This window comes from Rhincodon typus, chromosome 26 (genome assembly GCF_021869965.1).
Source record: "Rhincodon typus isolate 14 chromosome 26, sRhiTyp1.1, whole genome shotgun sequence".
Classification (NCBI taxonomy): domain Eukaryota; kingdom Metazoa; phylum Chordata; class Chondrichthyes; order Orectolobiformes; family Rhincodontidae; genus Rhincodon; species Rhincodon typus.
This window is the reverse complement of record NC_063357.1, coordinates 5046637-5074080: the sequence shown is the minus strand read 5'-3', so window position 1 is coordinate 5074080 and position 27444 is coordinate 5046637. Positions and strand designations below refer to the sequence as shown.

Here is a 27444-nt window from a genome sequence, read left to right as displayed (position 1 = left end):
TCCATCTGCCATTCCATGGCTCACTGGCCTAGTTGTTCACATTCCTGCTTACTCTTAGATAACCTTCTTCACTGTTCACTATACCACCATCTAACCTTACTAATCAGTCTACCATGCGGAACCATGCGGAACCTTGCTAAGATCCATGTAGATAATGTCTACTTGCTCTGCCTTCATCTATCTTCTTGGTCTGTGAAACATGATTTCACCATGCACAAAACCATGCTGACTACCCCTAGTCAATCCTTGTCTTTCCAAATGCATGTAGATAAAATTCTTCTTTTCCGGCTGCTCAGCTTAACCAGCTCAAGTACCTGTTGCCCTCATAAACCCAAGGTGGCCAGAGGTATAACCTGCACGTCACAGCCAAGTTCCCACACCCTTTTCATTTTTGCAGGCTAGATTTCAAGCAGTGGGTTGACTTAGTGCAAAGTGAGCTTGTGGTTTCAGAACATGGGCAGAAATTAGTTTCTGCTGGAATTTTTACCACCAAGATCAGAGGTAACTAATGGGAAAGGACAAGTGATGATTGAAGTGTCATCTTAAGCAGCAGACTATTTGAATTGAAATATCAAAAAAAAGGTGTCTGCCATTTTTGAGCCATCCATTACCAGATGGTTAAAGGAATGCAGATTGTTACTGTAAATGTCTTTCAACTATTCAACATCTTTTATAAGCCTGACTTTCAAGCATGCACACAAAATACAGAACCATATTATAATTACATTTAAAGACAGTTATTGTATTACCTGCTTCTCCAGTTGTGGTTGTGCTAAGAGTTCTGGAATGAAATCCAGACATATGTGAATGGAGGGAATTCCAGCCACAGTCAGAGGCAGCAGTTCACTTGGATAACCCTGTGTAAACATCAGCCATAATTAATATTCTCAATTTACCAAGATTAGCACAAATGAGTATACTAATTCTTTTGGAAAAAACAAGGAGTTGGAAAAACTCAGAAAATCAGGCTCCATTCATGGAAAGAAAGTGACGCCTGGATTTTCTGATGACCAGACAGTCATCATTCCAGCACAGATGGGAGTTTTGCATGGAGAGCATGTGAAATTCCCATCACAGTAGAATCTGAAGGAATTGCCTGGGAAATAAAATAAAAATGTTGGACAATTCCTCTACATGAAAGCTCTCTTAAAGTCTCCATGTAAAGCACAGATTTTGGACAGTTCTGATGAAATTAAATAAATAGTTACCTCAAGAGAGGTTGGACTATACAGTCTAACGAGTAAATGCAACTGACCCTGTATTTAACACACCCTTGGGACTGAACAACACTATTCCTCTCTGGAAAGGCCACCCAAAGCCCATGACCACCCATACCACTCTCAAAAACAAGATCTGGACATGATCTGCCTTGAGCCATTTCCAAGACCTACCCTAAAAACCATCACATACTTCATTTGAGAAGTAGTTTTTTTTCCTTTGAAGCATGTAGAGAAGCGCAAGAAATGCAACTTAACTATACAGTACTGACCTGAAAGTGAACAAGTTTAGCAATATTTGGATCTGCAATAAACATCTGATGCAGGAGACAGCAGATGAGACACTGCACCTCCCGGACATTGCTCAGTAAAGTTGCCTGAGTATTCTCCAAAGATTCAGACAGATTGTCGGTTTGGTCCTGCAGCTTCAGGAACTTTCCTGCACTATGTGATCGCTCCTCATCAGTAAGCAAGCAGATTTCCAATAGAATTTGAATGGCTGCACTGTCCTGTAAAGGAGAGTTTGTTTATTTTATGGCATCAGATTTACCTTTTCTGTTTGGAGTTGCCAAAATAATGCTGTTTCCTGGAGGCTGTATACAAACATACTTTTGTTTCAATTCAACTGGATTTTGATTTCTTGTATTTTTTTTTAAACACACAGATCCATGTAGTTTTATAATTTAAAATGCACTGTCTGAAAGGATACTGATCAAGATTCAATTATAACTCATTAGGCATCTTTAAAGTGGGACAACTTGCAGGGCCATGAAGGGCTGGCACAGATGGAGAGGTGGTGGTATAGTAGTAATGTCATGGACTAGTAATCCAAAAGCCCAGCTAATGTGCTGGGACATGGACTCAAATTCTATCATGGCTATAGACGAGGTTTGAATTCAATAAAAACTTGAATTAAAAGCTGCCTTAATGACGACCACTGATTTTTGTAAAAACCCATCTGGTTCATTAATGCCCTTTAGAGAAGGAAATCTGCTGTCTTGTCTGGTCTATGTGTGACTCCAGACCTACAACAATATGGTTGCCTTTTAAATAGCATTTGGTTAATAAATGCTGACCGAGACAGTGACATCCACACCCCATGAATGAATTTAAAAAAGACCAAATAACCACCATCAGAACTGCATTATTCTAGGATTCTTTTTTTTAAAAGGAAAGCTGGGGTAATGCAGGGTGTGTGTGTGTGTCTTCTGACATGACTGCGACCCCACCCTGTTTCTACACATTCCTGCAATTTCCATGGTGCTCGTAGAAACCTAAACTGTTAAACTGAGCAACCGTGGGTGATTCTCAAATCACACTTGGGTGCTCCTAAATTTGAGTTCGATTCAAGTCCTGTGGCAAGAGGAAGGAACAGCATACATATCACACCAGAACATAAGAAATAGGAGTAGGAGAACACCATGTGGCCCCTTGACCATTTAGCATAATTACAGCTGAGCAACTTCAACTCCACTTTCTTGTCCACCTCTCAAAATTCCCGATTTCCATAAAGATCAAAAATTGATCTCAGTCCTGAATATGCTCAGCAGTGCACACTCAACCCTTAGGAGGTAGGCAGTTCCATGGATCTGAGCGAAGAAATTTATCCTGAACTACGTTGTAAATGATCGGCCCCTTATCCTGAAAAGTCTCAGACCTGAGATGTTAATGGTTTCTCTCTTCTCAGATGCTGCGAGATTTGAGTATTCCCACAATCTGTGTATTTATTTTTGATTTTGCTTTGTGCCTTGTATACCTTGTACAAATACACCTAAGTCTCCCTGAAGATCAACATTTGAAAGCTTCATAAAACTTTTGACTTCTTAAAAAAATTTTTGCTACCAAGTACATAACTTTACTTGCACCCATATTACACTCCAGCTATTACATTATTGCCCATTCAATTTCTTTGTAACTCTCTGCAGTCCCCTTGTATCGTCCTTCCAATTGAAATCCCACCTAGCTTTGTGCAATCAACATAGAAAAATTACTGTCTGTGCAAATTAGTTCCAAATACTAAAGCTCCAGTACTGTTATGTACTGTACACTGCTAGAAACAGCTTACCAATTTGAAAAGTCCCAGTTTGTACCAACTCTGCTTTCTGTATGCTAATCAATCCTCTATACACATGAATGCTTTATTCCCCAACTACTTGAGAACCTAACTTGCATAATTTAGCATTCTGTGTAGCATCTTATTAAATAACTTATGGAATTCCAAATGTATAACATCTACCCAGGTTCCTCTTTACTCCAACCTCTTCATTACTTAGTTAAGTCCTGGAAATAAAAAATGGCTTTCGTAAAACTGTGGTGACATATTACAATGGATCTTAACAATTCCCCATTAACTAATCTTAGGCTAACTGGCCTGCAGTTCCGTATTTTCTCTCTCCCTCTGTTCTTCAATAGCAGTTTTACAATGCTAACTTCCAATCTGCTGGGACTACTCTAGAACCCAAAACATTTAGCACCACTATCGTTGCAGCTACCCCTTTTGGAATCCTAGGATGTAGGCATGGGGGAATCTGTCCATTTTTAGTCCCTTAACCTTCTCCAATTTTTTCTTGGTGCCTTTGCTTTTTGTCTTTGTAATCTCTATCATGCTGCTCTAAATTCCAGTCTCCTAGGACAAACAGACCAAATGATGAAGAATACAGCCAGTTGCTTCATAACACATACTGGTCAATACCCAAGATGCTGCAGCACACACCATGATAGAGTGAGCCAAATGGCATCCTTCTACACCATAATAATTCTGTGATCAGACTTGCATTTTTACCTGGGCTGATAACAAAGCATTTTTCAGCTCCTCTCTTGTGACTTCTGGAGCTTCAGGTTGCCCTACTACCCCCATGGTGTTATTCTGATATGGTTTGCTGTCGTGATCCACATTCTCCTTCAAGTGAGCACTTAGGTAGGCTTTTGAAGCTAGAAGGTATCCATTAAGCATGTGCAAGGTAATGTCCATTAGCGGGGGACACCTAGGGAGAAGACAAATATCAAAGACATTGAAACAATAGATTAGCTATAAAATAGTCGACATGGAACATCACAGATCCAGCCAAAAAATAAGCATTTAGCTTTCATATTTCAATGAAAGTTGGGGTAACTAGGGCCCAACATTAGTCCAATTGATCAAGAGATCTTTGTAATCTTAGATAATCTTGTTCACTGTTGACTATACCATCAATTTTGGTTTCATCTGCAAACTTACTAACCATGCCTCCTAAATTCTCAACTAAATCATTTATATAAATGACAAACAAAAGTGGACTGAGCACCAATCCACGTGGAACACCACTGGTTGCAGGCGTCCAGCTTGAAAAACAATTCTCCAACATCACCACTCTGTTTCCTACCATAAAGCCAATTGTGTATTCAATTGGCAAGCTTTCCTTGAATCCCATGTGATCTAACTTTACTAATTAATTAGTTTACCATGGGGAACCCTGTCAAAGGCTTTAGTAAAAGCCTGCGTAGACAACGTCTATTGCTGTGCCTCAATCTTTTTGGTTACATCCTCAAAGAACTCAACTAAGTTTGAGAGACACAATTTCCCCTGCACAAAGCCGTGCGGACTATCCCTAATCATTCCTTGCCTCTCCAAATGCATGTAAATCTTAACTCTCAGAATCTCCTCCAACAACTTACCCACCACTGATGTCAGACTCCCTGATCTATAGTGCCCAGGCTTCTCCTTGCAGCCTTTTTTAAATAAAGGCACAACATTAGCCACCCTCCAGTCTTCTGGCACCTTACTTGTGGCTGCAGATGATACAATTATCAATGCTAGATGCCCTGCAATTTCTTCCCTAACTTCCTGCAAATGTCCTGGGATATACTTGATCAGGTTCCAGAGAGTTATCCACCTTTAAAGACCTCTTCTTCTGTAATGTGGACTGTTTAAGACATCAAGGTTTAATTCCCCACGTACCCTAGCCTCCATTTCTTTCTCCACAATAAGGACTGACCACCTCTTGTTGTTCCACACAACAGTTGACCTCATTGCTCTTTAAGGAGGCCCTATTCTCTCCCTTGTTGCTCTTCTGCTCTTAACATTAATTAATTAATGAGAAGATGATGAAAAACTGAAAATTTATTAGAACGTTCATGAATAGGACAGCATCCATTTGGGTGAACAAGTCCATTACTTGTTCTCTGTGAACCAACTGGACTACTGAGCCAAGCATCTGTATTAACTGAATACATTTGAAGTGACTCATGCTCCTGTCGCTGTTGGTGACTCACCTGTACACTCTCCGGTCACATCGCAACACGATCAGCGGATCAATCATCAGGTCATTCTGAGTGTACTTCTGCTGGCGAAGCAGCTTGGTTTTTGGCTGCAAGGCATTCACTGTCATCACCCACAGCCTTCAAAACAGAGACATGACATTGGCTATGCTTTGTAGGTTATTGAAAACCAACAAGGCAGTGTTCAGTCAAGACTCTTACAGAATGAAGCCATTTCCAGTGTGCTCTAATGATAGAACACTTTTAAAATGAAAACTCGGAAATAATTTGAGTGATTAAGCAAGAACCATGATGCAGATCTTAAATATTTAATTCACACAGCTCACTTCACACTCTGCATACTCAGACAGGTTGATTTAAAAGTTACAATTAGTGTCAGCAACCTGGACTAGAGGGGAAAGACAAGAATCAGGGCCCTACTCTTGATGAAAACAAAAAACTGTAGATGCTGTAAATCAGGAACAAAAACAGAAGTTGCTGGAAAAGCTCAGCAGGTCTGCAGCATCTGTGAGGAAAAAAAAAGTCAGAATTAACGTTTCGGGTCCAGTGACCCTTCCTCAGAACTATGACCTGGCGTCGGGTGATTTCTGAACTCGTCCACCCCAGTCCAACACTGGCACCTCCACAGCACGAGAAAACAACAGGAATACACCTTCAACATCTTAAAAATGTTGAATCTTGATGTTTCATTCATTGAGCTGCCTAACGGAAGTTTAAATTTCTTCCTAAAAATTAAATCGGTGTCTATGGGCATCCTGATCGTTAAGTGAACTGTAACCAGCATGAGTTGGCATCTTTAGAACAAGAGGAAAACTGCACTTACTGGCATGGATAATATTTAAACAACTGATCTGAAGAAAAACAGGTGTTTGTCTCAAGTTAGATTAATGAATCATCAATTACAAACTCAAAGCTCGAGTCGGTCTTTGCTGATAAGAATCGGTCTTGGCGAAAGAATATTTGCTGAAGCTTGTCAGGGACATTTACATGTAAAGAAACTGACAAGATTGATATTACTGACAATGTCGCTGAACAGTTCTCTTGACTGAATATAGTATGGATGCATTTTCTAATTCCTGTCAGTGGGAGGTTACAAAATGGTAACCTTACACCAAAACACAATTTAGATAGATGTCAGGAAGCTCCAGGAAGAGCTTTTGATGGATCACCTTCTGTCAAGATCACTCAAGGTAACAATGCTTAACACAGAACATAAATTAATTAATGAACAATTAGGTAATATTTATATAAAAGACACTGCTACCTCCTTGGCATAACAGTGTTGAGAAGCATCCAAAGCTGGTTGACTGTCTGGAGAATTCGTCGAGGAACATCTGCATCAAGCAACCGGTACAAATCCAACATCAATGCTTCTGCAAATGGGATCAGCTCACTGGCAGACAGTAGTGTCAAGTCCTCCAAGGTCTGCATCAGTTGAGTGTAATTGGTAGAAGCCAACTGGAAAGCTGGAGACAACAGGATCAATTGAAATTGTACACCAGGTAAGTGAGCGATACAAAGAATGTCAGAATACAGGTTAAACCCTCAAATATCAGGCAAGTATCAAAAAAAAGGAGTGATCAAGATGAAAACAATAACAGATTTGATACAAGCAGTGAACTGGATATATTATCCATGCACAATACCAAAATACTCTACCTGTTAAATGGTCAGTTGTTTTATTACTAGTGATTTTTAAATGATTTATAGATATTATCTGAACTCCTCAGAGGTATCTTTGGTTTGTACGTGACCACAAGTCAGTTTTCATGCCAGTACCTTCCTGCAGCTTCTTGGGTGTATGGTGTTTGGCCCGGCTGGTCAGCAGCATCCTGGAGAGCAGTGCCTCTGTGCCTGTCACTTCCTCCTCACACATCCAGTCATCCACCATACACAGGTGAGGATAGTTAGTTGCCAGCAGACGCAACAATGCAGAATGAAGGCCTGACAGACAAGAAAACCTCAAATCAGTTCAGAAGGTGCTTTGTAGCACATAAATATATAATGTCAAGAAAATCACAGTCAATTATTCTTTAGTAACATCAAGTGACCACTTCTCTCACCACTCCTCATTAGATCACACATTGTTTTAGGGCTTTCAGAGAAACCATTTAAAACACGCTCTTGGCCAATAATCTGCTTTACGTTGCTGTGTAGTGCTTGACTTAAACCAATCAGTGCAATTCCTCCAAAAGCAGAAAATAGCCATCCACACACATACAGAAGCTGGTCATGACTAACTGTATGAAGTTAGTGTGTACACTGATGACACTGCACAATTAACCCAACATCAGTCCTAAGGTTAGTACCTTACTGTGGCTCTGGACTTCCCAGGGATTGAGTTCCACTGGCACCAGGTACCCTCCAGTAACTGATTCAAGTTGTGTATATTTAAGGTTGAGATAGCTAGATTCTTGATCAGTAGGGGAATCAGGGTTTAAGAGGGATATGGATATGAGGAATGTCGGATCAGCCATGATCTGATTGAGTGGTGAAGTAGGCTTCAGGGCCTTGTTCCTATTTCTTATCATCTTAAATGGCCATTAATGTGAGGCTACACAATCTCCATTTCGGAGATTATTGCTTTGGATCAGTGGGGCGAGAGTCACAGATCCTACCTTCAACAATCATTCGCTTTGCTCAACAGGAGCAGTCTTGGTGTAAAAATAGTCAAACTGCTTGGATTATGTGGAAGTCTGCGGGCATGAACTACTGGTCTCTCGGAAATTTCTGTTGGCTAACTGGGGAAAAGTTTTCACTTGCACAATTTGTATCTGTAAACTGCACACAGGTCAGAGAAAGGCCTGAACTGTTGTCAAGGAACTCAAAATATGCAGATTTAGTGTAGCTTTGGCAATATAGAATTGATGGGCTGAAGGGCACCTTCTGCACTGTATGATTTTAAGTAATTTCATTGATTGCAAAAGTGCACACAAAATAAAAATGGATCGTAAAATTTCAATGTAAAAACCAACTCAAGTTTACTAAAGTAGTCAATAGCTTTGACATTGTGCGTAGGCTCCTGGTACCTAACACAATACCAAAGATGCTTAGGTTTCTAGTTATTTTCATTATCCTGGCATCTGACTCACATTTCTTAGTCTTCTTAGCCTCAATCTGAATTGGGATCTGATCTATGATTAAAGTGGCTAATGGAGGACATCACTACCCAGAATGCATGGTGTGCCAAAAAATGTTCTATTTGTCTAAGAGGAAATCATGTGTGCAACTGCAGAAGGCTCAGACAATGAATTTAATTAGTGCTTCTCAACTTTATGAATATGAGGATCTATGTTTATGATTTGACAATAGAGCTTCCTTGCTATCAAAATCCAAATTTGCAGAGACTACTTTTTTTGAAAATTCATTCACAGGATGAGGGTGTCATTGACCACGCAACATTTATTGCCTATTCCTAACTGTCCAGAGGATAGCTCAAAGTCAACCACATTGATGTGGTCCCGGAGTCACATGTAGGCCAGACCAGATAAGGATGGCAGTCTCCTTCCCTAAAGGACATTAGTGAACCAGATGGGTATTTCCAACAATCGACAATGGATTCATGGTCATCATTAGATTCTTAATTCCAGATACTTTATTGAATTCAAATTCCACCATCTGCAGTGGAGGGGTTTGAATGGGGGTCCTGAGAAAGTTATCTGGGTCTCTGGGTTAACAGTCCAGCGATAATACCACTAGGCTATTGCCTCCCCTGTTAAAGGAATACATTAGTGTATATAACCCGTACCTGGAAAATAGTTTGAGGTTTCTGGCAGATGACATTACTTGGCAGTGACATGCACAACAAACCGACGTTCCTGTATAAATGTAGGCACTGCACCACAGAGTAGTGACATTCACAATAAACACAGCCTAAACCAATATAGTATTCACACCAAGCTACCAGCTATATGCAAGGCTCTCTTTGAAACATCACAGTTGAAAATAAGATGAGAACCATTGTATGCTTTAGAATTAGAATAAGATTATACGATAGCCACATGTGGCAAATGAATTTGACTAATGTCTGTGCTCTCCTCCATCTGAAGATGCTCATGCTTGCTAGGATCCAATTTCATCAACAGCAGCAGCATTATCCTCGCAGCTCAAATCACTATTAGTACTTACAGCTGAAAAACAGTGAGTGCAGAAAGGTATTACAATTGAACTAGTTTCCCCCCCAATCCTGTTTCAGCATTCCAAAGGGACTGTTCTGTCTATCTCAACATGCTCCAGTCCTCATCACCCTCAACACCCCTTCCTCATCTCCCGCCACCTTTCCATCCAGGTGTCGGTAATGCAACACTTACCCCTTTAGCTCTTGCCTTCTCTCTAGATAGGGTTTCAAACTTTCCCTTCAATATATGCTCACAGTGCAGTCTGCAAACTCCTAGTTCCCAGTTATTTAAATTCTGCACCTACACCTGTCACGACCTTTCTATCCTTGATCTCTGGCTGTGTTAGTATGAAGCCCAACGTAAGCTCAGGGAATAGCACCCATCCTTTGGTTTATACTTACCAGTCTTCCAGTCATGGCACCAAGTTCAACAGTATGAGACCCCAAAAACCATTAACCCTTCTGTTACGTAATAGTTCTTTCCATCCCATCATAGACCGTCTCTTTTGTACCTTTCCCCGGTCCCTGTGTATTTCACTTCCTTCAAACCTGTTACATTGCTAACTCTTCCCAGTTCCAACGGAAGGTCCCAAATTGTAATATTAACCCTTTCGTCTTTTTGCCACTAGATTAGCTATTTCTAGCATTTTCTGTTTTATCAAAATCTGATCCAATCCTCAAGTATCCTGCACAATTACCAGTTTGGTCAACGGCCAGCTAATGACAGATGGAACTCAAGCTGTTTCTTACCCTCCCTACTCCTGACCAAGGGTACCATGTCCAATTTTAAGCATCCAAATTACTCCCCTTTATCAGTTGATTCGGTGCAAACCTGAAAACTACTGCGTAACTTTCATCATAAGTCTTAGAAATAAATTCCAATAGAGCTTTGTTTTTAATGGACCTGGATTGATTACAGAATAATTTGTAACAAGATGTATCTCCAAATACAAACAGCTAGGTATAACAGAAGTACAAGAGCTTAGTTAGAATTGCTTTATATCAGAACCTGATGGATTCCAAATGAGTCTGAGCAAACTCGTGAAGCTTCTGCATTTACCTCCGAGCTCCTGTTGAAGCCCCTGTGCCTGGCGAATTAAATACTTGATAGGAATCTGGTCCATCAGTGCTGCAGAGTAAGACTTGGGCTTCTTCTGAACTGCCGCTATTAGAAATATGGCAGAATGAAGAAAATAGTCAGCATATCCACCAGTGAACCACATCAACAAGAACGGTCTGAGCTGTAATCCTAAACCACTAATGCTTAAAAACAAAACAGACAAAAATTCCATGCTTCAAACAAGTGAAACCAAATCTTCATTAGATCAACAGAATCAGAGTTAACGTTCTGGGTCACGTGACCCTTCCTCAGAACACACGGACCCGTCTGAGGAAAGGTCACATGATCCAAAATGTTAACTGATTCTCTCCACAGTTGCTGCCAGACCTGCTGAGCTTTTCCAGCAATTTCTATTTTTGTCTCTGATTTACAGCATCCGCACTCCTTTCCATTTTTCTTCATTAGCTCAACTCATCAACTGGTGATAGATACCTAGTCAACAAAGCAACAATAAAAAATACAGCACACTTCAGGAGGGTTTTGCAGCCAAAGAAGTATTCTTGCAGTGCAGCCACTGTTGTAATGTGGGTAACATGGCAGACAATTAATTTGGGCACAGTAAGTTCCCACACACTAAAGAGCAAACAATCAGTTTTTTTTGTGGTGTTGGCTGAGATTTGAATATTATTCAAGTTGTAAGGGAGAACTGCTCCACTCTTCAAAATAACATTGTGAGATCTTTTATATCCACTTCAGAGGAGAGTTAAAGCTTTGGTTTAAAGCCACATCGGAAAGATAGCAGTTGCAAACCTCAGTACTACACCGCAAGGTCAACTGGATTTTGTGCTCAAGTCTACGGACTAGAACTTAAACCTACAGCCATAGCTGAAATGAATAACTTGTGCCCTCTTAATGTACAGGAAATATACTTGAACTGTCCTGTTTATATTCTGCAGGCTAGTCTTCTGACGAAATGACGCAGAAATATTTTTACAGTAAAATGAGCCAGGCGACCGGTTTAGGAATTATTTTACTCAAAAGCTGCACCCACTGTAGGTCAATGAGGAGGGTGATGTGGAAGACTGTGAGCATGTCACAACCTGCCTTTAACTTGAACTACTGTAGCTACATGAAAAAAATCTTTGGGGTAACAACAGATGTCAAAAAGAAACCGTGGGGCAGAAATGCACACATACCTAATGGCTTCACATTGGCGAGCAGAGTCTCCTCATACGACAGTGTATAATAAAGAACCAGAAGCTGGGCTGTGATACTGTGCTTCTGTCGACATCGGTTGTTCTCTCCCTTTTCACAAATATAAGAAAATGATTGAAGCGGATCCCATGAATTGGTTGACTTTGTTTTTAATATTTATGCCTTTGCAACGTTTTCTGTGCATTCTCAGTCACAACTTCAAAACAAACCTCCGTTTAACAATAATTAATAGTGATACAGTCAAATCATTTGTTACATCCAGGATTAAACAGAAGGAATGTTCAGTGGAATGCAAAATCATCATTGGGGTGGAATTTTTCTCATTTTGTTTATAGTCACACCAGCTCTGCTACAATGCAAGCCAATAAACAGAAAATTATATGACTTTGGATCCAGTCATTTGCAATTTTGGCAATTCTGTACTAACAAGCCAATTTAACAAATCATACTGGGTTGCAGGATGGGTATTCAATTCAAAGTTCTCTTTCATTAAAATGGGCATTTAACTTTGATTCCCGCATGGGAGTTTGAAAAATTTTTTAGCCCTTTAGTACGGTATGGTTCCAAGTTTTGCTAGGCCATGCAACTTTTCAGGCATCATGCTGTATCTAACTCCATCCCCAACTGCCATTTGCACTCATGCACTAGCAAGGATGTCATTACCCGAATACCAATCGGGTACAAAAATCCTCACCCGATACCCCTTCAGCTGTCCAAGCGTAACTCAATGCAGACTGGATCAAATATGAGATTTTCCTGGTCTGTTTGGCTCAGACACAGAAGACTGAAATTTCTTTTGCTTAATGCACCAGTTCACAAGACAATATGTCCAAGGGTGAGGAGCAGAAAATGGTAACACTGCATAACTCCCTTGTTCAATTTGTGACATCAGTTTCTCAGTAGAGATGCTCATATACACTGCTAAAACAAGGCAAAATCAGGACACATGGCTTTTTCAATGAAATATCCAGTTAGTAAATCAGAACTGTGGCAGGGTAGTAGGGCAAAACAGTTAGTATACGCAAGATATAGCATATATAGTTTATTTATTTTTACATATTTATATATACATATACACACACACACACACACACACGCACATACAGAATACACCATAACTTCTTCCTGAATTTGGAAAAAAAAATGTTCTCACCCAGGTAAGGCCGTTGAACACATTGAGGACCTCCTGCTCGGTGATTGGTTGATTTGTGGCTTCAGGATTAGCCTTGGATGCTGGCGTCAGAATGGAGTTGATGTAAGCATCAATCAGTGGAATTAGCTGAGGGTGCAGAGGGGTTGTTGTTTCACACATTTGTCGGTAAATCCAATCCTAAAAGAGTGGTGCACAAAATATTAAAAATGTAATCTCTATTCCCATCAGATTTCAAAGGAAACAATGACAAAAACTTTGTGGATATTAAAAATCATGCTGAAGATGACGGTGTGTAGCACTGTACATCTGTTTGATACAACCTTTAACTCCCTTCATTATCCATTTTGTAAAGTTTCTTTCTCAATGGAATTCAGCAGTTATTTAGTACAGATATTCCACATCCATAGCTACAGTCTCCAATCACCAACATGACAGTAAAGGACAGGGAAGACAAACTGACTTCATATCTCGCAGTAATCCTTTTCTGTAGGCAGGCTATCCTCCCTGCTTTACCCTAGAAAGTGACATAGCTCATTCAATTATACCAGCTTTGCTGCCTTTTTTTTTAAGATTGATGCGAAGAGGACATTATATATTAAATGTGTTGTTTCTCTCAACGATTAACCCTTCTCTATACAATTAACTCTTCTCTCTCAGTATCTGTCTCAGTATGAGGCACAAAGGATTTCACAGTGCTTCAATCCCTCAGTCAGATGAGACTCAGCTTTCAAGTACTTATACATGTATTGTTAAATAGATATTACTAGTATTGAGGCAAAGAGATCTTGAACATCAAGATTATTTACTAGGTTTCTAGGCTGCTACTGAAAGGTGCAAAATTTGGACTTATTTACAGTGGCAGTTAGGACCAGCAGCTAGATTGCCAAAGCATATACAATGACGCAGGGTGACCTGATTAAGAAATGGGCGACACACAAACAATGCAAAGGATAACCTAATTAAGAAGTGGGGAAGGCCAATGTCACATTGTTTGGTGGCCCCAATCAATTCACACCACTGCCTTGCCTGCATGAACCTTTCATACAGAATACACGATCCAGAAGGAGAATAATAAGTCTCTGCATTGCAATGATCTGGAGGAAAATGTGGGTGGTCTGATTAGTAAATTTGCAGATGACAAAGACTGGTGGCGTTGTTAATAGTGCTGACGATTGTGAAAGGACACAATAGGGCATAGATAGATTGGCAACTTGGGCACAGAAATGGCAGATGGAGTTTAATCCAGACAAATGCGAGGTGATGCATTTTGGAGGATCAAATTTACATGTAAATTATACTGTTAATGGCAGAACCCTTCGGAACATTATCATACAGGGTGGCTCAGTGGTTAGCACTGTTGCCTCACAGTGCCAGGGACCCGGATTCGATTCCACCCTTGGGCAACTGTCTGTGTGGAGTTCTCCCGGGTCTGCATGGGTTTCCTCCGGGTGCTTTGGTTTCCTCCCACAGTCCAAAGATGTGCAGGGTAGGTGGATTGGCTATGCTAAATTGCCCATAGTGCCTGGGGATGTTTAGGTTGGGTGGGTTAGACATGGGAAATGCAGGGGTGGGGGAAATGGGTCTGGGTGGGATGCTCTTCGGAGGGGCAGTGTGGACTTGTTGGGTCGAATGGTCTGTTTCCACACTGTAGGGATTCTATAATATAATAAAAATACAGATGGATCTGGGTGTGCAGGTCCACAGTTCCCTAAAAGTGGCAGCATAGGTGGCCAAAGTTATTAAGGAGGCATATGGCATGGAGTACAAGAGTTGGCAAAACATGTTGTAGCTATATAAAACCTTTGTTAAGCTACATTTGGAGTATTGTGTGCAGTTTTGGTCGCCACATTACCAGAAGGACATGGAAGCTTTAGAGAGTGTGCAGAGAAGGTTCACCAGGATATTGCCTGGTCTCGAGGGCTTTGGCTACGAGGAAAGGTTAAAAAAAACTAGGATTGTTTTCACTGGAAAGACGGCGCCTAAGAGGAGACCTGATAGAGGTCTACAAAATTATAAGAGACATAGACAGGGTGGATAGTCAGAGGCTTTTGCCTAGGGTCAAAGGGGGAAACGGGGTCAAGGTGAGGGGGCAATAGTTTAAGGGGAATGTGCGAAGGAAGTTTTTCATGCAGAGAATGGTAGGAGCCTGGAATGCACTGCCAGAGGTGGTGGTGAAAGCAGGCACGTTGGCGACATTTAAGAGATGTCTGGATGGTTACACGAACAGGGAGGGAATAGAGGGATACGGACTGAATAACGGCAGAAGGTTTGTTTTGTTAGTTTAGTCAGGGCATGATGATCGGTACAGGCTTGGAAGGCCGAAGGGCCTGTTCCTGTGCCATACTTCTCTTTTGTTCTTTGTTTTGCAATTACTGTACAGGAACACAATCATCAGCTTATCAGAGGCTATTGTGCCAGCTGTAACTGACAATGAAAATATATAAACTCTACTCATTAGAATCTCAGCTGAGAAGAGTCTGACTGTCCAGTGTTAGTTCCCTGCATGCATAATAAAGATACCACTTGATTATTGCAAATGGACCCAAGTGTTGAAATTTTATAACAGTATTTCTCAAACCTTTCACTACTGTGAAACTTCATCACCAATACAAAATGGAAATGTTACCCAGCTAATTTTTAACAATATTTTGCTATGTGTTTGCCAGTTTAAATTATACATTTAAAATATATTCTCCCTAATTCTAGTTTTGTACAGAACATTGTGAAACAAAGAAACAGGCTGACTGGGCAAACACGTTCATGCTCCACAGAAGCTTCTTTTAAGTGCTGTCCACAAAAGGTTGTTTCCTGTTACCATTTAAGTCACATTTGTATGTCAAAGTTTACAATTAAAATTTATTGCATAACAAAATTTACACATTTGTGTCAAACATCACAAATTACTTGCTGACTCTAGCCACTGGAAAGTCTGAAATCTCCTTCCCCATTCCATCAATATCTTAAATAATAATAAGAATCTTACATTCATCAACTGACTGCACAGAACATCATGGACAAAATACAAGCCCACATTATATAAAAGAAATGATATTTCGGAGAACAAGAAATGCCGTAAAAGGTACGTCACTACCTTGATGGAAACTTTGTGTTTGGTGAAAGCACGACTTCTCAACAACTGGTAAATACAGTGTATAGGCAAGAACCCAATAATGCTAGCACTCAGGTTGTTGGTTACAGGTACTCGTACAGCATGAGCAGTAACTACCTAGAATGAGAAAGAATGACAAAAGGAATGTGATTAATTTTGAATGTTAAAATTTAGAATAATTTGCCAAAGTGTACAGTATCAAAATTTATCCCACATCTTGCATCGCACAACGGTACAAAGGAGGTGGTTTCCGTTTGTCATCCTTCTGCCCACCCGAGCTTAGACCTCCAGGAAGTGCTGAGGTACTGGCCTGACAAGAATTAGCAGGGTGAAGCATTACTACACAAGACCTGATAATGGATTATGAACAAACTCCAGCAGGTCTGGGAATGCAGCAACTCTCCTAACAGCTAGATATTCCACAAAATAATTATAACACTATGAGACATACGACCCACTAAATCTGCTCCAACAGACAATGAGATCATGGCTGATCTGATTAACTCCACTTTCCTGCCTTATTCTCACAACCCTTGTTTCCACTACTGATTAAAACTGTGTCTGTTTAATTTAGCCCTGAAAATATGTAACAACTGAGCCTCAACAGCTCCTTGTGGTAAAGAGTTCCACAGACAGATTATCCTCAGAGAAGAAATTCCTCATTTGTTTTAAACAGGTGACCCCTTACTGACATCACGTCCTCTGGTCCAAGACCCTCCCACAAGCGGAAACAACCTCTCCACATCTATCCTGTCAAGTCCTTTAAGAATTTTATAGGTATCAATGAAGATCTTCCGAACTCCAATGAGTACAAGCCTAACCCTTGCTTCATAAGAAAATTCTTCCATACTTGGAATCAACCTAATGAACCTTCTCTGGACTGTTGCCAATGCCTGTGCATCTTACTTTAGATAAGGGAACCAAAACTGTTCATTGTATTCCAGATGTGGTCAGACTACTGCTTTGTACAGTTTAGTAAGACTTCCCCATTATACTCCATTCCTTTTGGAATAAAGGCCAATATTGCATTTGTCTTATCAATTACCTGCTAACTTGGATGCTAGCCTTTTGTAATTCATGCACAAGGACTCCCAAATCCCCCTCTTGCAGCTTTCCACAATCTTTTCCCATTTCCAGTTTTTCTATTCTTCCTGCCAAAGTGCAAAACATCACATTTTCCCACATTATAATTGCACGTACCAAGTTTTTGCACACTCACTAGTCATTATCCTTCTGTAGACTGTCATCCTCACAACGTGCCTTCCACCTATTTTTGTTAGCAATAATAGATTCAGTGCTATCATGTAACTCATGAATATATATTGTAAATAATGGTGGCTCTACTGATACCTGAGGCATTTCTCTGGTTACAGGTTTCTATCCTGAAAATGACGATTTTATCCCAACTCTCTGTATTCTATTAATGAGCCAATCCTTATTACATGCTAATATAATACCCCAACACTATGGGCTATGTGCAATTCAGTACGATGGGGTAACAGAGACAGAATGAATAGCATTTTTGCATCTTCACACTTGGACTCTAAATATATAAATGTTAAAAATGGTGATAGTAAAAATCTTTATTAAGACAACACAGAAAGCAAGAACTTGTATTTCTCAACACAATGGTTTAGGAAGAAGCATTATTGGTTTCCCAGATAATTAGAATATTCTACCTAGTTGGTGTCTTGGGCATTTTGGAAGACCACACTGGGAACTAGATGGCATTTGCACTCTCCTACACAAGACTCAACGTTTTAAAGGTAAATACTTTCATCGAATTTGTCTGCATTCCACACTACACCTCACACACAAGGAAAGGTAAATCCATTTGTATTCATAAACAGTCCTCGTGACCGATTAAATACTTGTTTGTGCCCAATTACAACTTTTTATAAGATTTTCATTCTAGTTTGCACCTACATACTACTTCTAACTCATGCTGTGAAATATTCCAACACAATCTGGTTGTGTGGTGCCAGTGGTTTACAGGAGAGCTGAGAACAGCAGCATAGTGAGTCACCAATCATCTACTCAGATACAGGTTTCATGGGAGATTCCTTGGATAACATTCCTAGAATCATAGAATCCCTACAGTGTGGAAACAGGCTCTTCGGCCCAACAAGTCCACACCGACCCTTGGAGCATCCACCCAGACCCAACCCCCTATAACACACCTAATCTACAGACCCCTGAACGCTACGGGCAATTTAGCTTAGCCAATCCACCCAACCTGCACATCTTTGGACTGTGGGAGGAAACTGGAGTACCTGGAGGAAACCCACGCAGACACGGGGAGAATGCGTAAACTCCACACAGACAGTTGCCCGAGGAGGAGATTTGCATTTGAAATAGAATAGAATTGAAAACTTTACCAAAATTGTTCCTGTGTATGAAGGTAAAAGTAAGAAATATGCGCAAGCTCTGGGCTTACCTGCTCTGTAAATATTTCTTGTGTGAAGATGGTTTTCATCCTGTTCAGTGAACTTGGTTTAATTGCAATCTAAAGCAGAAATTATAAAAAGGTTCTTGGTTGCCAGTTTTAACTTAGAAAACCAGACCAAAAACAACAACACCGCTGCAATAACACCCCAACAGCAAAATTTCATCTCAGCACAATGCACTCATTTACGTATGTCTTATCCATGGAATCATTTTTTGACCTCATGTTGCTGAAATTCCCAAAGTGGCCACTGGTGAAGAAAAGCTCACTTCATGGACAACACAGACAACTTATTTTTCAGCAAAAGCTTCAAATATGTCTGTCACTACCAGACATGGTTATTCCAATGCTATTCAGGCTGACGTCACATCCTTCACAAACATGAGCTAATCTGAAAGCTTATGGCCTATATCCTCATACCAAATTCAACATCTGTAACTTTGTTGAACTACTTTGGTCCCTGACCCCACTGTATGAGTTCAAAATGATGATCCATCGGTTTAAGTCCCATTGGGGTCATATACCTTGCCAAACTGGTCAACCTTTCTAGCCCTGTCGCCCTTTCTACTCAAGTCTAGCTCTCCGTTATTTTGACAATGGCTTATACATGCCCTCTCCTTGTGCCCCACAGTTAACAGCAGATCTTCAGCGGTGTCTCAAATTTTAAACTTCTCCAATTTACTATTCTCTTCCAGGAATCTCTATCATCATCTCTGGATAAGGTTTTCGCTACTCTCATCTGCTATCTCCTTCTTGATCTTCGCTTTTGTACGCTGAAGATGCAACTTGAAGGCATTTGGTTTATTGCAATATTCCTCAAATCACATTGCGTATTTACCACAGTTCTTGCTGTCGCACCATGCTTCACGTGTCTAATGGGAGAGAATTGTCCTGCTTCTGGGAAGCTGCAATCAGCTTCAGACAAGGAGGAAGTAGAACTCAAATGGTCCAACTTACCTTTCCATTGATCTTTCATTTCTTCAGGGTAGGAGAGGAAAATGCACCCACACTCTGCTCATTTTTATTCCCAATGGAACAGGCAAAACTGAGAATGACCTAAAAGGGAACTCCTGACAACCCTGATGTTTACCATTTGAGGACAGCATATCAACATCCAGTCACCATGTCATTCCTGTTCCCTACCTGCGAAATGCAGTTTCTATTTTACTTAAGAATGTCCCAAAGGTTTTGCAGTTATTTAGTACCTTATTGGTAACACATTAGAGTTTTAATATTAGTCATGAACAACTGGAAATTATCGCATTTAACAGCCACAGGACCACCAAGAGCTTTCAACAGTTGCTCCAATGTTACAGCACAACTGACAGGTAGGGACCTTCTTCAAATGTTACATATACTTTGGCGAAGGGGATAGCTTTTAGCTGCCACACTGTTCAGGTCACTTACAAGTGAAGGACAATCCTGGGTGAACGAATGGAAAGTGAATGTATTGATATGATAAAAAGCTGCCTGAAAAAAAGAAGTTTTAAAAGACTGCAGCTAAAGGATAACTGATTTTATATTCTCAACTCCCATAAATTACTACAAAAAAAGGATAAAGGCACACTTACCTTCATACCCAAAGTAGAACAGACCAAATCGATGATGGCGCTGAGCTGATTGCTATGAAAGTACATTGCAACCAATAGCAGCATCTCACCAAATGAAGCAGAGACGCCTGTGGTACTTGAAATTACACAAGAAAACAGTGTTACTTCACTCCAGCCATTATTCTTTCATTGTGAAAGTTGAGATCTGGACAGTCTGGTTGAGATACACAATCTTATTTTAAGCCAGCTCAGGCAGCTTGAAAGAGAATCATTTTGCTGAGTTGATTTCCCTAAATTAGTATTTCACTACCTTCAAGGGTGCTTGACATTTCTGGCACCACACAACAGTTGGAAGGCTGCTCTCTGGCTCTGTGAAAGTTGCTCAATTTGGTCATTTAGAAGTATTTACATTCACATAGAATACCTACAGTGTGGAAACAGGCCCTTTGGCCCAACAAGTCCACACCGATCCTTGAAGCATCCCACCCAGACCCATCCCCTAATAACCCACCTAAGCTACACATCCCTGAACACTACAGGCAATTTAGCATGGCCAATCCACCCTAACCTGCACATCTTTGGACCGTGGGAGGAAACCGGAGCACCCGGAGGAAACCCACGCAGACACAGGGAGAAATGCGCAAACTCCACGCAGACAGTCGCCAGAGGGTGGAATTGAACCCAGGTCCCCAGTGCTGTGAGGCAGCAGTGCTAACCACTGAGCCACCGTGCCACCCCAAAGTATCCTGGGCAGTAATTTAGAATTGTACATCAATTGCTCCTGGTCAACTTTATATTAATTTAAAATTCTAAACACAGACTTTATTTCACAGGTTAAAGGCAGGAATACAGATGAAAGCATGCACCCAGTACCAAATCTCACCTCTCAAAATATGCCTCCTCCCTGATCATCCAGCTTAACCACATTACAGTCATTTGTTCCTGTTCAGGTGTACTGCAAACAAAATTAATTGAAATGTGAAATTCCAAACACACAAGTCAAACTTGCATGATTAGCAATTTTTGGGTCCTCCTCTTCTCCCACCCACCTCCACAAAGGTTATCGTTCATCATACATTATTGATAAACTAACAAAAAAAAAACTTCAATTTATATACGACTCAGTCTGTAGAAAGGTCCAAAAATGCTTCCAACAATGGATTACTTTTCTTAAAAAAAACAAGTGTTGTGACTGTTTGCGTTTGCAAACAATCTGCCAGGAGTCACGTAAAAACTGATTAATTCATGAGTTTGTTCATTGGCAGTGCAGGTTAAAAGAAGTTCTGCCCAGGCCAATCTTTCTTTACTGTGTACAGCTCAACAGTTCCTTCTGAACCCAGTGTTAAGAAGAATAAGGTTAGCAGGTACATGGATATATAGGCTTTAAAACACAGTTTTGGTTGGTAAATTAAAACTGAAGAAATGTTGTGGATTCAGATAATAAAAGCAATTATCAGCCAACAATAATCCAAATATAACACAATCAGGGTCTCATAGCATAGCTGAGCAGCAGCTGTGGAAAAGAGAAGCTGGACTTTGGCTACAAGAACTACCCTCCCTCCCTCCCTACCCTCCCTTGACCGACCAACACTCAGCCCTGCCGAGTCTTCACCATCCCCCCAGACCTCCCCCTTACTGAGGATGAATGGTAAATCCTCAGTAAAGGGCTCACCTTTGTCCCCCTCCAGCCACACATCAACGAATACCGGTCACGTTTGGACATACAGCAGTTTTTCCGCCGCCTACACCTCCACGCTTACTTCTTCAACCGTGAACCTAACCGCCCCCTCTACTGACACCTTCACCCGCCTCCAACACACCCCCTCCTCCTGGACACCACCCCAAGGCCTCCTACCCTCCCTCAACCACCCCCCTCCCCTTCCCCTCCCCCTCCCCCATTTCTGGATGAAGGGTCTAGGCCCGAAACATCAGCCTTCCTGCTCCTATGATGCTGCTTGGCCTGCTGTGTTCATCCAGCTCTACACCTTGTTATCTCAGATTCTCCAGCATCTGCAGTTCCTACTATCTCTGAAAAATTAGTGCTCAGTTCTTTGGTCCGTCGTACTGATAACTCTCAGGCTCTGCACGAAGAACATGAATGGTTAACCTGACCCAAGACAACTGTCAATGATACTTCAATCCAGCCACTTTGAAAACTGAGCATGACTCCTTCTCAGGTTTGTGTCCTTTTTGTGCTCAGTGTGGCTGTGAATTGAATGCGGTAAAATAGAATAATTCAACTTTTGCTGTTCACTCCATGTAGATTTTCTGCTTTTAAAAAAATTCACAGTATTCCAACTTGCTAATGGAAAAGTATTTTTTTTTAAAAAGACGTTTTTCTATTAGTTTCCCAGTGCACACACCATACTTTAACCATAAAAAGGTAACCTATTCTCAAACCGAAGTTTGCAACATGCTATGAATAGGCAACCAGAATTCACTTGGGATCAATGCACTCTCCCTCAGCAAATCACGTTCAAATAACCATTCATCTATAGTGAACAATAACAAATCGTCTAATGACCTGGTCCAATCTTGCATTTACAGTGTTCATGCTCCTGCGCTTTTCAGTTTGGATCACATTTTGTGCCAATTTTCTTTGAGCCTTTGCTTTTCTAGGTGCTGTTTCTTTGATTAAGGATCCTTTCTTTTAGATTCCGTGTAAACACTGGATATGAAAGCACACCTTCCGTAATAGTTTACTAACAGCAGCAATATCTTTATACTCTGCTTATTTTTGTACTTTATGTTCAAAAAGATTAGAAGTTAAGCCCAGTAACTGCAGGAGAAACCTCAAAACAATGCGATGAAGATTTATAATATATCACTATGAGAACGTGGGTCTAAAATGAAACAAATGCAGAGCTTGGAATTGAAATTAATTTTGTTTCTTAAGAAGGGAAAAGACAGTTTTTAGTTTCATTTTAGATTTTTCATGTGAGTGGTACATGAGCTTCTGGAGATTTGTTTCATTTGCACGCTCATTTCAATGAAGTCTTTAAGTCCTTGAGATGAACAGTTCAACACACTCAAAAAGGAAGATAAGTAGAAAAGAAAAAAGGGAAAAGACCTACCGTTCCTGGAGACAGGACACCAGCAACACAAAGTCAGGAAATATGCAGGTTCATTCCGAGAGGAAGTCCCCAACATAAAAGTATCGTTATTTACAGTCTTTAAGCAATCTGGGATAAAAAGGAGCCCCAAATGGTTTAGATGTGAGGAAGAGAAATGCGTTAGAAACATGAGAAAATTGAGCTGTCAGCGAGGAAGACATTCAACAAGGTTGCTGCACGAGTATAAGAAACATGTGTCAAATAGTTAAGTGAGCTGATTTAGCAGCTTGCTGAAGGGTCTCAGGAGATAACATGAACTAAAGAAAATAGTACAGTGAATGCAGAAATTTGCTGAAAAGAAACTGATTATAGTCACACCAAATGAACAAGGGGCATTAATCTATAGTTGATGGGTGTATCTTTACACCTTTTTTGGTTAAAACATACAAAAATAAACTTTAAACAGAGGGGAGACTTCGGTGAGGTTCCAGTGTATGTGAAGTTGAAGTGCTGAAAATCTTTCATTGCAATAAGATCATTTCAAATAGCTCTTTGTGTAGCATAAGAGTTTGTTTTTCTTGCTTGTAATAAATTGACCTTGGTTTCTTAGACGTATATTGATAGTCGCTTATAAACATGTTCAGTGACTGATCTCCAGTTTAAACAAAAAAAAAAGAAAAAAAAAATAGTAGATAGTGAAGAAGATTTTCTAAAATTACAAAGGGATCTCACTGGTTAGCACTGCTGACTCACAGTGTCAGGAACCTGGGTTCGATTCCACCCTCAAGTGACTGTGCGTGGAGTTTGCACATTCTCCCAGTGTCTGCGTGGATTTCCTCTCACAGTCCAAAGATGTGCAGGATAGGTGGATTGGCCGTGCTAAATTGCCCTTAGTGTTCAGGGATGTATCCATTAGGCAGGTTATAGGGGTATGGGTCCGGGTGGGATGCCCTCTGAGGGTCAGTGTGGAAAAACACACTGTAGGAATTCTATGGTCTACGATAATTGGGTCAATGTGCTGAAAAATGGCAGATGGAGTTCAATCTGGATAAATGTGAGGTATTGCATTTTGGTACAATAAACAAGGGGTAGGGCTTTGGGTAGTGTTGTAGAACAGAGAGACCTAGGGGTGCATCACATATAGACAGGGTGGTTAAAAAGGCACATGGCTGGCTTGCTTTCATTGTTCAGTCCTTTGAGCATAGGAGTTGGTAAGTCATGTTGAGGTTTACAGGACATTGCTGAGGCCTCTTCTGGAATATTGAGTCCAGTTCTGGTCGTCCAGTTATAGAAAAGATATTATAAAGCCGGAATCGGTTCAGAAGAGATTTACCTCGATGTTGCCGGGTATGGAAGGTTTAAATTATAAAGATAGGCTTGGATTTTTTTCACTGGAACGTTGGAGGTTGAGAGGCCACCTTATAAAAGTTTATAAAATAATGAGAGGCATTGATAGAGTTAATGGTAGTTGTCTTTTCCCTAGGATGGGGGATTTCAAGTCTAGAGAGCACATTTTTAAGGTCAGAGGAGAGAGGCAATTTTTTTTTTTTTTTTTTACACAGAGGGTATTTCGAATATGGAATGAACTTCTTGAGGAAGTGGTGGATGTGGGTACAATTACAATGTTTAAAAAAAAACATTTTGATAGATACATAAATAGGAAAGGTTTGGAGGAATATGGGCCAGGAGCAGGCGGGTGGGACTAGCTTAGTTTGGGATCATGTTCAGCATGGACTGGTCGGACCAAAGGGTCTATTTCTTTGCTGTATGACTCTATACATGGTCTATCAAGCCAGCTTTCACTCTGGAATCTGACTTGCCCAGTATTACCATCAGTTAGGATCATAACTTGGGATAAAATTAATAGTTACTTGGATAAATGCAGGTTAATTAAAGAAAGACAGTGCATATTTATCAAGGGAAAATTACAATGAACTAATTTCAAGATTCTTTTAAAAATATAGAGGTAACAGATAAATTTGATGAGGTCAATACTGTTGTTATATGGTGTACTTGGACTTCACAATGGCATTCGATACGGTATCAGTCAACAGGTCTGCCAGTAAAGTTATAGCTCAAGGGACAAAAGGGACAGCAGCAACATGGATAGGAAGTTGGCTGAATGTTAGAATGCAAAGCAACAGTTAATGAATGGTTTTCAAGCTAGAGTAAGCTTTGTACTGGAATTCCCCAGGAGTCAGCTTTAGGACCCTTGCTCGTCCTGACATATAATTGGTGATGTAGATATTGGTATACAGGATACAACTGCAAAATTTATAGGTGATAGAAAACTTAGAAGCACTGTAAACTGCGTAGGATATTTTAGAACTTTAAAAAGAAAATAACATTACAACTTGGTTGTACAGGTGGACAAGTTGCAAATGAAATTCACTGCAGGCAAGTGCAAAGTGATTCACTTTTGTAGAACGTACATTAAGATAACATAAAACAAAAAAGGTACAATTTTCAAAGGAGTGCAGAAGTAGAGGTATCTAGTTGCAAATGAACATGTGTCACTGCATTTGGGAGGACAGGTTGAGAGCACAATTAATAATGCATAAAATGCCCTAGGGTTTATTAACAGGAGTAGCAGCACAACAGCAAGGACTTGCAAAACCCCTGATCTAGGATATCCAGCTCTGGGCACCGCACTTTAGGAAAGATGTGAAGCCACTGGAGAAAGAAAAAATATTCATGAGAATGGTTCCAGATTTGATAGAGTTATTCAAATTCAAGAAGGGGTTAGATAAATAGAAGGGGGGATAAAAAAAGCACTGTTCCCACCTGTGAAAGCATAGTGAATAAGAAGGCAAAGATTTAAGATTATTGGCAAAGAAGCAATGGCAACATGAGGAAAAGCAGTGAGCGGTTAGGATCATGAATGGACTGCCGAGAGTTAAATGGAGGCAAATTCAACCAAGGAATCTTAAACGTTATCTAGAAAGGAAGAGCCGGGTTATGGGGAAATATGGTGGAACGGTGTTATGTGAACTGATCACTGCGAGAGCTGATGCAGACTTATGTACAGCATGTGATTTCAGCAGTATGCTTATCATCTGTAAATCAGGTGGAATTTATTTGTATTAACTTGTCAGTTAACCATTACAGAAAGCAAATAAATTAAAATGGAGACTGCATACCAAAGTGCTCCCAAGTCAGTAACTGAGTCAAAGAGTTGAAATCAGACTAAACCAAAGGGTAAACACGTAGTTTAGACCATCATTTGTAACCAAAGATTAGATCAGTTATAAAACATTGCTCCCTCATTTTTCCGACTGTATCTATTATGTTGATTTTCAATTATTCAGTGCTGTCAATCTGCATTCACACTTGGCAGCTGTTATCAAGATGTGTTGTGTCCTTGGTGCATGATGACAAGGTTTACTGAAGGATGAATCTGTAGCTAATTACCATAAAATTCTCTGTTTAGCATCTATATTTACAACCAAATGTCAAAATCATTGTTGTGTTACAACTGATGCACTTGCTTTTTGTTTTCCTTCAGCTCTCAATTTCCTTCCCTTACCTTTTGCAGGCACTGTTTCTTATTAGAAAATGGCATACTGAGATCATTGGACCCGCATTTACTCCAAGACGGTCTTTTCATTTATGATTGTTCATTTACAGCCAAGTCTGATCTTAAATCATGTAAGATTTTCCTCACCTGTGCTTTCCAGCAAGGATGACACTAAGTAAAGCATCAAGGCAAGAATCTTGACTGAGTCTATCACCATTACCTCCACAAACAACAGCCCATTCCTTCCTTAGACTTACCTGACTAAACTGGGGAAGGCCAGCAGCATGCAGAAGGACAAAGACACAAAGCGGACACCAGCTGGAGTTGCTGGCGGGCGGCTTGTCATCAGCTGTAAAAGCTGCTCAGCTTCTTCATCGGTCGGCCTAGTTGACAATATCATATACAGCATTACTGTTCTATACTGCCAAAAACAAAGTGCTGTTGATTACATGAGAAGTAGAATTGGACATGCAGCAGAAATTGTCAATTAGGTCTGTTAGGTAAATGCCTCCTCTTTGGTCCATGAGGTTATACAACTAATTAGTCAATCACCAACTCCAGCAGGCATCAGCTAACTCAGTACAGTCTAAAGTTTGAAGTTAGAACATGCTGCCCTGTATGGCTTGTTGGATCCTTAATATGTACAGTCTCACCAACGACAAATTCCAAAGCAACACAGCCACAATACATAGAAATCTTAAAAATGAGTACGTACAAAAAGGCTGTGATCTCTCCCAACAAACACATAAT

At 40.4% G+C, this 27444-nt stretch overlaps 1 protein-coding gene across 6 annotated transcripts in view; it reads right to left on the bottom strand.

Moving 5' to 3' along the window:
* ints2 (integrator complex subunit 2) overlaps positions 1–27444 on the bottom strand; it is a 55681-nt gene that overhangs the window by 8871 nt on the left and 19366 nt on the right. For all 6 annotated transcript variants that reach the window (XM_048612431.1, XM_048612428.1, XM_048612430.1 and 3 more), the window contains exons 9-22: positions 26952–27077; positions 21008–21079; positions 20146–20260; positions 18566–18634; positions 16111–16245; positions 13020–13196; positions 11848–11956; positions 10652–10756; positions 7254–7418; positions 6739–6940; positions 5469–5594; positions 4000–4201; positions 1490–1726; positions 750–857 (exon numbers count right to left, since the gene is read on the bottom strand). In XM_048612431.1, the coding sequence (XP_048468388.1) occupies positions 750–857; positions 1490–1726; positions 4000–4201; positions 5469–5594; positions 6739–6940; positions 7254–7418; positions 10652–10756; positions 11848–11956; positions 13020–13196; positions 16111–16245; positions 18566–18634; positions 20146–20260; positions 21008–21079; positions 26952–27077 (1948 nt within the window). The remainder of the gene's footprint in view (positions 1–749; positions 858–1489; positions 1727–3999; positions 4202–5468; positions 5595–6738; positions 6941–7253; positions 7419–10651; positions 10757–11847; positions 11957–13019; positions 13197–16110; positions 16246–18565; positions 18635–20145; positions 20261–21007; positions 21080–26951; positions 27078–27444) is intronic.